Consider the following 16,012-nt stretch of genomic DNA (forward strand, 5'->3'; position numbering starts at 1 on the left):
GAGTGAAGGTTCTCTCTTCTTCAAAGGACCTTTTAGTGGGCGAGATACATAAAAGAAAGAAAAAAAAGGACGTCTGTTTCTACACACGTCTTGTGTTAGAAGCAGGAAAAGTTTGTGGATTTAGTGAGTTTAATGGGTCAGAGTATCTACAAACCTGGAGGTTGAGTGAAGCGTTTCCAGTATCAAACAGTCATCGAGGAAGGAGATTCTGCGAATTATGTGTGGAGCAGGGATGCCCAATATGCTATCGACTGGTTGATCGTAAAGGAAATATAGGTAGATTGAGCGCCTTTTGAAAAAATCTATATCAGCCGCTTGGTGTCCAGACAAGCCAGTCTGAAACAGTCACGGTTAAAATTACAAAAAAAAACACTTCTGTTGGCTTCATACATTTTATTATGAAGATCGTTGCTCTACCTGTAAGTGGCGGAGCAGACGAGTCACTTGTAAACCGCAAAGAGCGGCGGAGACGTGAGGGAGCCAGTCTGTCAGATATCCTGCTAGTTGTTGCAAAAAAAAAAAAAAAAAACATGATCATGTGCAGTAGACATGTCGTTTATACTTGGGTTTGTGGAGTGCGGGGGCGTGAACGTCTCATTTATGAAAAAGCAACCGAGCAACCGGAGACTGCTATGATCAAGACGCTGGCAACATAGCTGAGGACTCTGTAAATCTATTTTCAATAAGTTATTAATCCAGCCAAATTTGTGTTTCGGTGTTGGAAAATAAAAATGTACAGTACATGTATGGAAGCGGGTTGCTAGTAGTTCTGTGTGACTTTAACAAGCATTCGGACCCCTGGCAGCTACGGAACCATCAATATGTGTCATGAGAAGGACAATCTTGAGGCGGCACTTTTCAAAGTCAAATTGTTCTAATTTGATTAAATCCATATTGCAATTATTTCCAATCATTCTTGCGAGCGCCCAGCTTGACAAAAAAAAAAAGAAGCAAATTACATGAATACAGCTGAAGGAGTCCAGGACGCAGCGGAGCGTCAGACAGTGTGAGAGGAAGACAAAAGGAGGCCGAGAGTCAAAGAAAAGTAGAAGAAAGGATAAAACAGTGAGTCGGTCTCGACAGATTGAGCGAGAGAGAGAGAGAGAGAGAGAGAGGGAGAGGTGAGGAGGCAGGATGGCAGAGAGGGCACTCCGACGGCGAGGAGAGACGAACGCGGCAAGGTCTCATCACCGGGCCAACGGGCCCACCACTGTCAACATCATGGCACTCCGTGGTACACACACACACACACACGAACACACACACACGAACACACACACACACACACGAACACACGGCTGGCCGACGGCCCTCCCAGCTGCCCTATCCGTAACTGTCTGATTAGTTGTGCTAAGCAGCCCCTCCCCTGCCAACCATGGTGCCATCTGCTACCCAACAACATGGCCGCCGACCAGACAGGCACACACACACACACACACACACACACACACACTGAAACACACACACACACACACACACAGCAAGCTTCATACCTGGCACTGCCCCGCTGCTGTCACACAGAGACACACACATCAAACTTCACAGACACAGGTGTAGCCCAAAGGTATCAACACATAACATTCGCACGCCGATACGCACGCCGGCTCGTCTGAGCGCACGCCCATAAACAAGCGCGTGAAAAAAAAAAAAAAAAAACGGCGCACAGTTGTTGTCGAGGCTGTGTGCGTGTGTGTGTGTGTGTGTGTGTGTGTGTGTGGTGACAGTGGTTCGACACTGTTAATGCCAGGTAGAAAGAAAGATGCTGTGATTTGCGTGTGTGTGCGTGTGTGTGTGTGTGTGTGTGTGTGTGTGCGCGCTCGCTGGCAACGCTCGCAGGTTCATTATGGCCCCCGCCTCTCCTGAGCGACTGCAGCCCGCGTGGCGCCCCGGCCCTTTTATTCCGGGCCGTGATTGGACAAGGGCCTCCCGCCGAGTTGGTTTGCAGCAGTTTTGTCGCGCCCAGATTTCGCTCGCTGCTCAAAGCGAGCCTCTGGCGGGACGCGGCATCTGCTGCCTCACCTTCCTCATTTACACTTCTCCGCCCTCACACACACACACACACACACACACAGTTCTGTTCGCTGCCTTTCCAGACCTTGATATCATGACGTACAACTGAGGCGAGAGAGAGAGAGGTAGAGAGAGAGAGAGAGAGAGAGAGCAGCAGCATGACATGTTTAATAGAGTTTGGGGGAACTTTCCCTATACGAGACACTGCGGTGGGTCGGGAGCTTCGCGTGACTCATTCTCTGCATCAATCTTGTGATTTCAGGGTCACGGCGAGGAGAGCGAGGCTCTAAAACACAGCAACCGTACCAGCCTTCCTGTCTGCCGCCTCGTGTTTCATGACATTTTCAGGGTTCTCATTCTGTAGTGGAGACGTTGGGACCTCGTCTCTCCTCCTTTAACGAGGTGAAAACTCATTTCGTTGAGGACAGGACACTTTGGCCTCACAGCGAGTTGGACTTTGACTCCCGGCTCGATTCGCTTTGCAAGTTCTTTCCTGTGCACGCGTGGTTTTTTTTTCTCCAGTTTCACTCCCATAGGCCAAAATATGAATTGTGGTTGGTCCCGGTTGTGAATATAAGCATGTGTTATTGTGTATTTCTGCGTTGGACTGGTAACTTACCTAGTATGTGTGCTGTCATTTGGCTGACCTTGACCAAACTATTGATAATGCAACAACTTTTTTTTTTAATGTTATTATATATCGTATCACAATAAAATCAAGGGTGTCATTACAAGAACTGAAGTTTAAATGAGTTTGCTGCCCATTGCTTTAGTCGTCTCAGCCATCAATCCTCTTACGTAACTCGACACAGCGTCTCATTACTCCTGACATGAAAAACATTTGTCTCCATCCGCAGTAGCTGTGATGAATTAAGAGGCTCTAAATAAACAGCTGTCTGTGCATTGAAGGGGTCACATCATGCAGCTTTTCAACACTTCGACATGGTCCAAAACCGTTGTATTCAAAATAACATCAGTGGTACAGAGCTACACTGACTTTGACTAATAAACTCAATGTAAACTAATTTGCTTGTGTTGCAAATTCCACATTGGCATTGAGAAATTACTGGAAGCTTCTAATGAATAAGGGCGAATAATGTGCATTTGGCATCAATGGCTGATCTACTATTTGCACCCCGAGGTATCCTGTAGCCACGGCAGCGACCTCCGAGACTGAGACGTATCCAGTGTGCGATGCTTGACTCTTCTGACCGTGACGAACACGATTCCACACGGTGCACACCCCGGCTGGCTCACTGCACGGTGTGAACACACTTTTTCACTCGAAATAGAAAGTCTAAGAGTGGAGGTGTGTGATTAAAGACGCGGTGAGAGACATTGCCCAGCGGTCCAGCAGTCTGAGGAAGCGTTCGTTTGAGGCGTAAGCAAAAGTAGCATTACGCTGGAAAAAAACTCAAAAAAAAGGTATAAGGAGAGAAGAATCTGCTGGCAGGTCGTCCAGTTGACCTGGAAGGAAATGTCTTTGGCCTCTCGCCAAAGCGCGTCTGGACTTATGACAGAACTTCCGACTGCATGGAGAGTTTAGATATATTTCCAGGCCCTGGAATCTAGAAATCCGCCGAAGTTCTAATTCAGGACACGGAAAGTAAACTTCTCCACTGAAGCCATTTGGGTTCCAGCTCCACCTGCAGCACTAAGCAACCGCCCTCATGAACATGGATGCTCGATTTTATGGGGATCACAAATTGGGTGGAAGATTTGGGGGGGGGTGGGGGCCTCGCAGACATTCGACTCGTCCCAAACAGAGAGAGCGGGCACACAGGTCTCAACTCGCCGCGGATACGCCGGCGCGTGCAAACACACATCTATCCGCTCATTCCTCGCTGGCATGTGTTGCAGCAGAAGTTATGCTGGGCAGTTTTTTGTTTTTTTTTTCCTGTGTGGCCTCTGGGATATGTGATCACAACACGGGAAGAGAGATGAGGCCGGATGGAGACAAGGAGAGGAGAAGAGAAAGAAAGTGAGAGAAAGACAGGAGCAAACAAACAAAACAAACTTGGTAAAGCCCTCTGCTGGGCTGGGGGCCGGGACTGGAGTGTGTTGAGTGTGTGTGTGTGTGTGAGGCGATGTGAACAGAGTGGCGGGGATTAGGACAGATCCTGGGCTGTCCAACTCACAGCTGGCTGATGATCCAATCCTGGAGCGCGGCGCAGCGCACCAGCCGCCGTGGGACCCCCCCGGATGCGTGCCTGCATCTGTGTGTGTGCGAGCGCAATGTGCCGGGGTTTGTCTGTGTGTGCAGGCATGTGGGTTCGACTGATGTGCGTAGCGGCGCCGGGCGTTTTTGCGGAGACGCCGTTGTACAAACAAGCGTGCGCTTATGCGGGAAGGGAAAGGTGAGGGGCGACCGGGAATCAGACGCGAGCTCGCCCCGTCCCCGTCCCCCCCCCCCCCCCCTTTTTCATGTCCTCCGTTCTGAAGGCGAGCTGTGATCATCTGGGCCACGGAATTAAAAGAGAGGCGCGGACGAGTTGCAAAGACGGAATCAAACGAGGCTGGTCACACAAAAAAATGGCTCCCGGCCTCGCCACTGTGAATCCCCCCCCCCCCCCCCCCCCCCCCCTTACCATCTAACACAGCGACACAAACCAAACCCACCAAGACTACAAAAGCTCATGCATGGCTCTGTAGTGAACAACAAGAAAGGGCACGACTACCAATGAACTGCGTGGAGCTCTGCATAACCCCCCAAAGGCCCGCAGATGGACAGAAAGAGAAAGAAAAAGACAGAGAGAGAGAGAGAGAGGCAGGAAAAAATAAAAAAAAAGGGAATCGCTTGAGGTTTATTTGTTTGCTGTTGGAATGGGAAGAGAAAAGCGCGGCTGAGAACATGACATGTGGGTAAATGAAAGGTGGAAACAAACAAATAAAAAAACAAAACAAGAGCCGACCTCAAAGAAAGACAAAAGGCTTTTCAACAGGTGTGTATGAAGCAGGTGTGTGTACGATCAAGTTCCACCGTTGTTCGAGGCAAAACGTCACTTCGCTGCGCCGAGGGACTTTTCGTATGAGATTTAAACCTTCTATCGCTTCTCTTCTGCTTCCTCCAGTGGGCCGATCGCGGCAGAACTCACCATGGACGAGTTGACAATCAACCACACACGCTCACATTCACAAATGTCGGCAGTTTAGCTTACGATTCGCCATTTACGTCTTTGGGTGGTGGGAGGAAACCAACAGGAACGTGTGGAAACGCCACGTACGCACAGGGAGAACATGCAAACAGGCCAAGCTGGAGAGATTCTCACTGTGAGGCATTACTGCAAGATAATGCTACACGCTTTAGGATTTAGGCTTAAGATTTGTCTATTTAATAAAGCTTGCAGACACGGCTGGTTAACAGACCAGCCTGGACCATTTTATCGTGACGCTGCTCTAGGTTACCTTCCCGCAGGACGTCTGGAACCGGAAGTTACTCGCCTCCATCCGTCTGCAATGGATTTATGTCTGTTTGCCCTGTTGCTCTCTGTCTGTCCTCTCCTTTTCTCTCTTCTCTCCCCCAAAAAAACCCCAAGCAGAACAGCAAAAAGCCACCACCTTTGAGTCTGGTTCTTAAAAGGTCTCTTTCCTATTCAAAGGGAATTTCTCCTTTCTGCCGCCATGTGGAATTGTTGGGTTTTTGTCTTATTTGGCACCATACAAACACAATGGAATCAAATTGAGTTGAACTTAAATTGGATGTGAAGACTGCCATTTAGTCAGCGATCTCTCAGCTGCAACCAAAGCCACATTTGGATGAGACTGATCGGTTCGACTAAAACTACACGCGGGATCCAAAGCAGCATTGCTATGGAGTCGAGTCGTGATCCCGACATGCATCTGCTGCCTTACGTGTAAGTCTCAATCAAAAACATGGAGAAACTACTTTCAGAAAGGGGAGATGAACAAAACCTCACAAGACATTAATACAGTTCATCGTTGCTTAGCACAGAATCTATTAAGGTGTCTTAGTTTGTAGTTTTCGGTTCTACATTTGTAGATTTTCTCAAGTAAATTGTCACCTTGGACATTTTCTATGTTATCAACATTTTGATGGATAATATTTTACACCATTAGATAAAAATTTGTCTGCAGTCAAAAAAACAAAAAAACAAAATGTTTTTCCTCGTTGACAAAAAAGCAAATAATAAAAAAAAGAAAAAATCACTCCACTTGCAATTAACTTATGTTAATGTTCTTTACTATAAAGCACTGAAATGAGCTGTGGATGTTAGGGAGGAACTCCAAGAGTTGAGCAAATAGGAAGATTGGCTGCATTTTATTCAACTAACATTTATATGAAACGCGTTGACATTTGTAAAGCTCAACTCCGCTTTGTCATTTTGTATCCCCAGTACGCGCCGAAAAACAAAACCCATCTTTGACCAGTGTTTCCTGAGTACAGATTTTTCAAGGTAACTTACTATTTTCCTTACATTTTTGGTCTTAAAATGCAAACTGTGTTTTCTGAAGTGACGAACTCTTGACGACTCATAATAAAGCCACATACGTTTTTTTTTAAATATTTCTGCAAATCACACAATGGCAAAACCACTGTTTTTAAGAGCCTTCGTGTGAAACATAAGTTTTAATGGGATTTTACCATACCACCTTCCGAGCACGTCAGGCTTCTCGTCATGTGGCGCTGCAGGAAGAGACACATCCGCGTTGCATTACTATGAGAAGTGGCTTTCACTCTAATGACCAAAATTGAATTTGAATGGCTCCACGCTCAGCCAAGTCAACAGCTGTCAAACATGGAGTATGCATCGGAGGATAGATAAAACTATAAAGTCTCTCATGCACATACAGCCACACACATGGTAGTAAAACGGTTCAGACCGGTGGCTCCTCTAGTACAGGTCAAAGTCATCATGTTGCCACATTAATATGCATGTCATTCTCCACAGCTGGCTGCGAGATACACGCACACACACACACACACACGCACACAAACTCTACTCGCCCCATCCGTTAAACACACGACAGGCCGCCATGCAGCCAGTGTGTAAGCTCTGGCCAGCTGACAGACAAATACACTTAAACACAGTTCAGAGCCAGAAGCAGCAGTGGACGGACGGACACACACGCACACACACACACACACGTACACAAACTCGTATCCCGTGGCCTCCGTCACCGCGGGGCATCGCCGCCACATCTGTGCCCATCTCAGACACCTCGGCTGCGGGCAGCGGGGGTGAGACGCTGCCCTGAGCGGCTGGCATGGGCCGGCGTGGCCTTGGCAGGGAACGGTGTGTGGAGGCGAACAGCAGCCAGCGGATGACGGGGAGGGACGGAGAGAGACGAAGGAAAGCAGGAAGGAATGTAAAGAGTACAGGAAAGTGAAAGGAGTATTAAACAAAGCGGCGGCGGGGAGCATAATAATTGTTTTTTGAGGCTTGGAAAAGGCGATTAAAAAAAACGGGACGGCGATAAACACGACGACGAAGCCAAAAATTGATATTTTGGGGGTGGTTTTCGTGGGATGAAGAGATAACGGGATGAGAGTGAAGCTGATGGAGGGAGGCAGGGAAAATGGACAGAAACGCGTGGATATAGATGGAAGATAATGGGGAGCCGGTAGCGCCTGTTGTGAGAGCGGGTGCAGGGCGCTGGCAGGAGGCACAGAGGCCAGGCTGTCCGGTGACCATCAACCGCACTGTTTTGTGTGTGTGCGTGTGTGTGTGTGTGTATGTGTGTGTGTGTGTGTGTGTGTGTGTGTGTGTGTGTGCGCCAAGGAGAGAATAAAAGGCTCAAACGCCATTTTGGCTCTGCTGGAGCTTTTGCTGGGCTGGGTACCGGCCTGGTGGCACGGAGTGGGAAGTGTGTGTGTGTGCGTGTGTGTGTGTGTGAGTGTGTGTGTGTGTGTTGCATTATGTTGTGGCATGCTTAACAGGATTAGAGGTGACCTAGTGGGGTCCAGTTGGTACCGGGACCATAGCGCAGCGGCGTGCGCGCGTGTTTATGTGTGTGCGGTTGATATAATAGGATTAGCTTGTTACCTGGTGCGGTACAGTTGGTGTGCTGGTCTGAACTGGACTGGACTGGGCCGAGCTGGGCAGGAGCTGGGCAGAGGGGAGTGCTGTGTGTGTGTGTGTGTGTGTACGTGCGAGTGTGGTGGCATGTATAATAGGATTAGATACTACCTGGTGAGGTGCAGTTGGCGCTGGGCGTTTGCCAGCTGTTCTGCTAGGCTCAGGGCTTCGGCCTGCCATTGGCTCCCGTCCTTCTGGACCGCCTCCAGGTGCCGCCGACAGCCAACCAGCTCGGAGCTCAGCCTCTCCACTTCCTGTCCCGCAGAGATGGAAGAAGCGAGGGAAGAGGAGGTGAGGAAAGCTTTCACAGCAATCCACCTTATGCCCTCGAAAAACACCATATGATATTTAAATATTAATAATAGTGACGGTGATAAACAAGAATAAAAGGAAATAGTGAGGAGTATTTTATATTTTTTTAAGATGTCCTGGGTTTGAGCATTGAGGGCTTTCTTTTTTTGCACAATAGTTTCCATTACTACCGTCTACATAGAGGTTATTTACAAGCATAGCTCCCTGTCAATATGTAGGTATCGGAGAATAATTGGCTTACATTACAACACATCCACCTCTGCACCTCTTTTTAATAACAATCACCTAAACTAACTGATCATTAGCCGTCTTTATAAGATGTCAATAAATCACTAAATCTGAAGCGACACATACCTGCGCAGATTTCTCCACGTCTCTGCCGCTTCTGGCCTTCAGTTCCCTGAGCTCTCGCTCTGCCTCCTCCTTCGTCAGTTTGGCCTGGCTGATTTGATATTGCAGATCCACACATGCCTACGAACGATGAAGACGCATGATTTTTGTATAAACATAAGCACATGTTTTTTATATTGCTCTATCGCTTTAATATCCGTTCGAGCCAACCACGGAGTCGTCTCTTTTGAAGGCCAGAGCCCATTGATGTGTTTACCATCCGGTTCTCTAGTCAGAGAAATATACACACAAACAATACCAAAACTGAACCTTTGATATGTGCCTCAAATATCTGGCGCACCCACGTAGAACTTACAATTTTAAAATTGCAAAAATAATTCCAAATATCAACAATACTCTGCTGCCACCCAGTGGACTTACTGAAGCATTACAAGTCAGGAACACAGGATATTTCAGGACTTTTATATTGGAAAAAAAATAGGAAAAACTACAAGTAATAATTAGATAAAGTAATAATGTCCACACGTTCACACACATTTGTATTGTCCAGAGCACACGGTTTACCTTGGTATTGTCTTGTTCCTGTTCGGAAAGTTTGCGAACGGCATCCTCCAGCTGATTGGTCAGCGAACGCTTGTCCCTGTGAGTTCTGTCGAGTTGTCCCTCCAACTCCGTGACACGCTGCGAGAGACTGGACACCTGAGAGAGACAGAGAGAGACACTCCATTAAAAGCAATTCCAACAACATCATGTTTTTGTGCCTTCGACTTGGAATTTAACCATGTCACTAATGCACAAATATGTTTATGTACAATAAAGTCTAATACATTATAGATTTTTAATACAATGCAAATGCATATCAATCTAATCCACTCTAACGTGCGGGAGAGGAGTTTGTCTATGATTTAAAGTGTATTCAAATCGTTTTTGCTTAAAATGCCATAAGACAGGGACTGAGGATCGAGGTGACACACGCCGACAACACAATCCCTACTCCGACGTCTTGAAATGAAGATGTGGAGATGAAAGATTTACGGTGTGCGCCAGCTGCTCGCTCTGCTTGAGGGCCTCGGCGCGGCCCTCTTTTCTGGCCTCAGCCAGCCTCCCCTTCAGGGCGAGAGCTTCTCGGTCCGACTGTTCCCTGTGGCGGCTCAGCTCCCGGGTCAGCTGCTCACACTGCACCTCCACCTGCACACACACACACGCCGTACACGCGTGTGGTCAGACAAGCAGCGGCTGCATTCTCCTCCAATCTGTGTGTGCGTGTTTGTGTTTTTCCCGACCCGGGTCTTGTGCAAATTCGCCTCTTCCGCCATCTCCACGGCTTGTTTAACCTGGAGACAGGCGGACCACTCCCTCTGCTGGGCGCCTTGGTGGCTCGCCCGCACGGCACGCAGCGCAACCAGCAACTCGTCCCGCTCTCTGAAACAACACAGATCAGACGCACGCTTTTACAGTGGACGTAGTTTTAGGACTCTCCCGAGTGTTTCAGAGTCGTTTCTGGAAAAAAACGACGAGGATCAGAACGTCGCCTGCAGACATACTTGACAATATCAATCAATCAAACTTTATTTCTATAGACCTTTACAATCACCTGGTGGTATCCAAAGTGCTTTACAACAAAGCTATATATATATATAAAAAAAAAAACCAATACATTAAGAAATAAATACAAGAATAATACATAAAAACTAAATAAAACACAGGTGCTGACTGTGGGAGGTGCAACGGTGCTGCAGGTTGGTGAAGCTTTCCAGAGATTCATAAAAACAGAGCATACAGAATAAAATACTCTGCCCTAGACAGAGTTAAAAGCCAACTTAAAAAAGTGAGTTTTCAGCTTTGATTTAAAAATGCCGACATCAGTAGTGGTGCGAATGTCGAGGGGGCAGTTTGTTCCACACTCTGGGAGCAGCAACAGCAAAAGAGCGACACCCCACTGTTTATATCTCCACCTTGGAGTGTCTAAAAGACGCACCTGAAGAGCGCAGGGCCCTGCCAGGGTCACGTAGAGTTAAAATATCAGACAGGTAAGAGGGACCCAGGCCATTAATGGCATTAAAAACAAACAACAGAAGTTTAAAATCGATTCTGAGACGAACTGGAAGCCAGTGGAGAGACGACAGCAATATAAACAATCTGTCACTGCTTTGTGACTTAACTTGCGGAACGCAACTGCACGTGTGTCACCACTGACTTTGTGAGCCTGTCAATCGCCTGGACGTGCAGGTTTGTGTGCGTCCCGGCTAACACGGCCTCGTGCCGCGCACACTTCAGACACAGTCCGGCCACGCGGGGCGCTCCGTCAGCCTCCAGCGCCGCCTGCTTCTCTTTGTGTGTCAGACGACCCCTCAGCTCCTCACACTCCCTCTGACTGACTGACAGGTCCTTCCTGATGATGGAAGCGAACAATGTGAGAAAAGGAGGCGGCAACGCGACAGCAGCAGATATGAGGCCTCCTGTCTCGCTCCGTCGGCTTCGCAGAGCAACGCACTGACCTGAGAGCGATAACCTGAGCCTCCAAGCTCTCGATCTGAGCCTGGTGAATCACCTTCAGCTGCTCCTGAGGAACACAAACACCGAAAGCGTTATTTGTGTTCATTTGATTTGCAGAATCTAAAGCAAGTCCATACACGTCAATCCGAATTCACTTATAAAAGGGACTTTATCTTACAGTAAATGTTTCATCAGTACATTTGAAATCAACCAAAAAAAAAACGCACACAGAAAAAAGGTTGAGAATACAACATGAAAGCGTGCATGTTTCTTTAAAGTGATAACTTTGCTTTCTATTCTCAATGTAACACGTCCAGCTTCCTTACCAGTTCATTTTTCCAGGTGTTGTGCTCTGCTCTCTGCAGCACGCTCTGGACTCCACTGGAGGAAATGTGGCCGATAGTCTCATTAACCTGAGGACAACATCAAGACAGATTATGAGCCAGTATTTTAATTAAAAACCTTACAAAAGCGCAGCGACATGAAATAATTACTTCAAACTTGTACGAGTGGTTGTTTTTTTTGGTTTTTTTCTGCTCAATTTGCAATATAGCAGATCTGATCCAGATGACGAGTGTGATCAGTACCGTGGAGTTGTGGATTGTGACGTCTTTCATAGATTCATCCGCCGCTCTGGATTTGAGCTCTGACTGCAGCTTCTCGTTTTCCACCACCACCACTCTGACCCGCTGCTTCATCCCCTGAAACTCTTCCTGCGGCAGACAGTCCATCGAGACTCAAATCAAACGAGAAGCCCGGGAAAAAAAGAAGGAACACACCGTCACCTGTGCGCATACCTTGCAGAATTTGACTTCCGCTTCCAGATGCTTGATGTACTCCGCCTGGTTTTGAATCATCGGGACCAAGTCTTGAAAGGCGGGTAAACCGGACCGTCCCCCCTGCTGCACGTCAAAAAAAAACCCAAAACAAACGATTATCCAAACCAACAGGCGTAAACAAGCATCATTAAAAGTTTTACTTTATTTGCAAAGCTGCACGTTTCACCTTGGATGGAGAGAGCCGCTCTGAAGGGGAAGGAGCAGCGGGAATGTCCCTGCACTGTTTCTGTAGAAGACTCCTCAGCTGATTAGCTACAAACGAGAAACACGCAGGCATTATTACACACTCACGGACACACACAGCTCGTACTGTGACACTGTGTACAGTCTGTGAACGCAGCGACGAGCAGGGAAATCGCCGGGTGGAGTTCCTGTCACGATGCCATGCCAAACATAATCACAGAGTCACCTGCTTCACTCTGTGTCTTTTGGCTCCACGAGGCTCTGTCCTCCTCAGCCGTGACCGCAAAGCGGCTGCCATCACTGCCTCGGACCTCGGCTGCTTCCCCTCCATCAGGGCTCAGCTGCTCCAAAGTGCTACTCAGCTGCTGGATGCTCTGGTTGGCTCGCTCTGCAACCAAGACACACACACCGACACACCGGTCTCATGCAGCACATTGTCCATTCCACAATAACCAGTTGTTATCCATGTACAAAAAACAAAGCTTGGTTAAGGATGCACATTACTCAGTTAATGGTCAACATCTGGTCTGTGTAGAGGTCTCTTACTCTAAAAAATAACACCTTTTACTAATGACTGACGACTTCAATTTAATCACATTTAGCACAGTTATTTATTTTAGAAGATTGTAGTTCTTAAGTTTTTCTTTTTTTAAACACATTAAGGGAAATATGCCATTTGCTTCGTAGTGACTTCATAGTTTAGTGAGGTTCTTATGTTGGACAATGATATTTATTCAGAAAAGATTTGTTAAGTCTTGTAAACACCCATGATAAGAACAGGCATAGAATGTTGAGGGCAGTGGAGGTCAGAGCAGGGAGTTCTTGTGTCAAGAATGTGGAAAAACTTGCTCATAATCCATCGTGGGGATTCTGGCAGGAAGCAATGAAAAGACAACGATAATTACAAACAATTTCAAGGAGACACGTTATTGCTACCGGTTGATATCAGGTCAACAAATATAATGGGGGGAAAAAAGAAACATCTCCGCTATTGTGGGAGCCTTTTAAAAATGTTACTTTAATTATGCCTGAATGCTTCATGTAGCAGATCATTATCAGATGTATTTCCCATGAGAACATATTGAGAAAGCATTGTCTTCACTTCCAGCAACATATCAATACAAATGAGTTTTTTTTTTTTAAAGGAAAAACAAAGTGTATGTCTCTGTGTAAGGTTTAGCCAAGAGTTTTATATTTCCACCAAAAAAATAAACATTTCAGAATGATGAATTCATTTAATTTAAATGTATTCAAAAGTTATTTCTAAGGGGCAGCATAGTGGTGTCATGGATAGCACTCTCATAGTGAAAATAAATCTCCTGTTCAAGTCTGCGTTTGCCATGCGGGCTCTACTTTATGGCGTTTGTATGTTCTACTTGTGTCTGAATGGAAAAAAAATTTTTTAGGTCCTTGTTGGACCACATTCCACACACCTGACTTTGACAAATAAACAGAAGATTACATGGACATCTGAACAATACCTACCTTGAATAGTCCAGCAAGTTTAACAAACAAGTATAATTTAAAATGTAGTTAATATATATTATAGGCCATAGGAAGAGAGGCGGTAATTAAATCAATACTTAAATGTACAAAACGAAATGCTACATTGATTTCACCACAAGTAAAAGTCGCAAAACACTGGCATATCTAGTAATATAAGCAAACTTCTAGTGTCCCTGTAAATGTTATTGGAGAAAAAAAGATGACACATTCAGGCAGATATGCTGAGACTACTTATTGAAGTTGCTATACATACTACATTGGTCACTGTCAATAGAAAGTTTGTTGTTGTTTCATTGGGGTCCTGATTCATTCATTGTGGTGTCGGGGGGGGATGCCTGTCAGCTGGTTGACAGCAACAGGTGGCAGTGATGTGCCTGAATCGCCGTGTACCTTTAATAACAGCTGTTTTGGTGACAAAGCTCTTTCACTGAAGCTCATATCTGCGCTAAAAAAAAAACATTTTATGCACCATGCAGACAAAGACACGCTGCATCAAGGAAGTACATTAAAAAAAAACACTGTTAGTTTATGAACCTTGTTTCACTAATGACTGGAGCGAGTTAGCAAATGTAGCATGACAAAACATTAGCTTACGCCTCAGTTCCTTTTGTTTGGCCCCCAGCTGCTCTGCATCCTCTTCATCCGAGTCTAAAGGTTTCATCTGTGAATAGTGTCGTTTTTATCACAATTAATGACCAAACAAGCATGCTAAGCTAAACACAACAAGCCCAACAGCCATCATGCTTCGTACGTAGTAACGGTCGCTACGTCTAAAACGGTGGATGCTCGTTTCAATTACCGGCGTGCTCCGGAGTCGGTGCATTGCGTTCCTCGTTCAATGGCCGCCCGTGAATGGGAACGTCGCTGTGCACAAAACGAGGCAACATTTTGTCAATGGCGCCGGGTTCATAAACATGGGCTGCTGCTGGGAGTTGTAGTTTTTATCTATAGTCTCGACTGCCTCGAATATGAAGCGAAAGTAGTGAAATCCACAACACTATTAATATTATTTAAATTATTTGATGTCATGTTTGCGATATTGAGGTTTTTAATTTTTTTTTAATGTTTCCAATTTGGATGGATATTATTTTTTATTAACTTTTCTTTTGACATGCTTTTTAATTTGCTGGCATGAAAATAAAGTTCCCTGGTATCCATGAATTCAGTTGGTTTGGGTCTTTCTTCTGTATCTTATGTAAGATCCTGAGCTCATGTGTTTAAAGTTGTGCGATGATTTTTCTCCTTAATCGGTATTTATGAATTGAATTGTCTGGGATGTCACTTAAAGCAAACTTCATAATTCATGGTTGCCTGCAGGGTTGGATCACCATGTTACCCTTGTGCTACTTTCACTTCTATTATCTTCCCATCTTGGTGAGGTCCTTATGAGTCACAGTCTAGAACTCCCACATCTTGACCACAACTGCTGATACAAGGTGAACAGCGGGGTGGCGGGTGAATTTCTCTGAACTGCATTCATATCAGTTGCAAGTCAGTTTGCTGTGAAATTGTGGAGGTTTCAGTATCATCTCACGTCACATCTTAATCCAGCTCACTGAAAATACTAAAAGTCACAAACTCCCATGGAGCCTTATTACAAGCGAATTAATATTAATACTTTTTAAGACAGCATGTCTTTTCTGAGAACACTCACTGTTGAAGGCCATCAAACTAACATGAACTTAAATATTTGACAAACCACATGTCACCAGTCCAAGATGATGATTCGTCATTTTTCAAGTTAAACATGTACACGTAACTAATAAAATTCCAAATTTCAATCCTAATCATTCCTTATCTCCAGTTTCATTGCATCTTTTGTTTAAGATGCATTTAGTTTCCAGTCATGGGCTGCATGGTGGCGTAGTTGTCAGTGTTGGAGGACGGTAATATCACTGATTTGAGGTCTTTCTGTGTGGAGTTGGCATGTTCTTCACATGCCTAAATGGGTTTTCTACAGTTCAAAAACGTGTGTTATGAGACTATCTCCCTCTTTGTGTTTTCCCTGTTTTTAGCCTCGTGAGCTGTCCAGGTTGTACCCTGCCTTCATCAATAATCTGCTGGGATCAACTGCAGAGAGTCCATTAGGGTCCACAAGTTAAAACCCCGTAAAAATGACAAGAATGGCCACTTAGCTTCTTAACTCTTTTTTAATGTTCCTTTTAATTATTCTACTTGAGGTTGCCGTTATAGGAGGCCGAGACGACAGGGCCAGCAGCGCTACCGCAGCATCTAACCAGCATCTTTATTTCAAGCAATTTCATGTTTTGATGTTTC

General features: G+C 45.8%; 1 protein-coding gene across 1 annotated transcript in view; it reads right to left on the bottom strand.

The window, feature by feature from the left end:
- sdccag8 (SHH signaling and ciliogenesis regulator sdccag8) overlaps positions 1-14,466 on the bottom strand; it is a gene marked incomplete at its 3' end in the record, with an annotated part of 30,658 nt that extends 16,192 nt beyond the window's left edge. The window contains exons 1-13 of the mRNA XM_080507458.1: positions 14,330-14,466; positions 12,456-12,617; positions 12,213-12,298; positions 12,005-12,109; positions 11,795-11,920; positions 11,534-11,620; positions 11,210-11,274; positions 10,909-11,103; positions 9,995-10,133; positions 9,747-9,899; positions 9,276-9,410; positions 8,715-8,831; positions 8,160-8,302 (exon numbers count right to left, since the gene is read on the bottom strand). Of these exons, the coding sequence (XP_080363584.1) occupies positions 8,160-8,302; positions 8,715-8,831; positions 9,276-9,410; positions 9,747-9,899; positions 9,995-10,133; positions 10,909-11,103; positions 11,210-11,274; positions 11,534-11,620; positions 11,795-11,920; positions 12,005-12,109; positions 12,213-12,298; positions 12,456-12,617; positions 14,330-14,396 (1,580 nt within the window). The 5' untranslated portion in view covers positions 14,397-14,466. The remainder of the gene's footprint in view (positions 1-8,159; positions 8,303-8,714; positions 8,832-9,275; positions 9,411-9,746; positions 9,900-9,994; positions 10,134-10,908; positions 11,104-11,209; positions 11,275-11,533; positions 11,621-11,794; positions 11,921-12,004; positions 12,110-12,212; positions 12,299-12,455; positions 12,618-14,329) is intronic.
- Between the last annotated feature and the right edge of the window lie 1,546 nt (positions 14,467-16,012).

Source organism: Blennius ocellaris, assembly GCF_963422515.1.
Source record: "Blennius ocellaris genome assembly, chromosome: 13".
Taxonomy (NCBI): Eukaryota; Metazoa; Chordata; class Actinopteri; order Blenniiformes; family Blenniidae; genus Blennius; species Blennius ocellaris.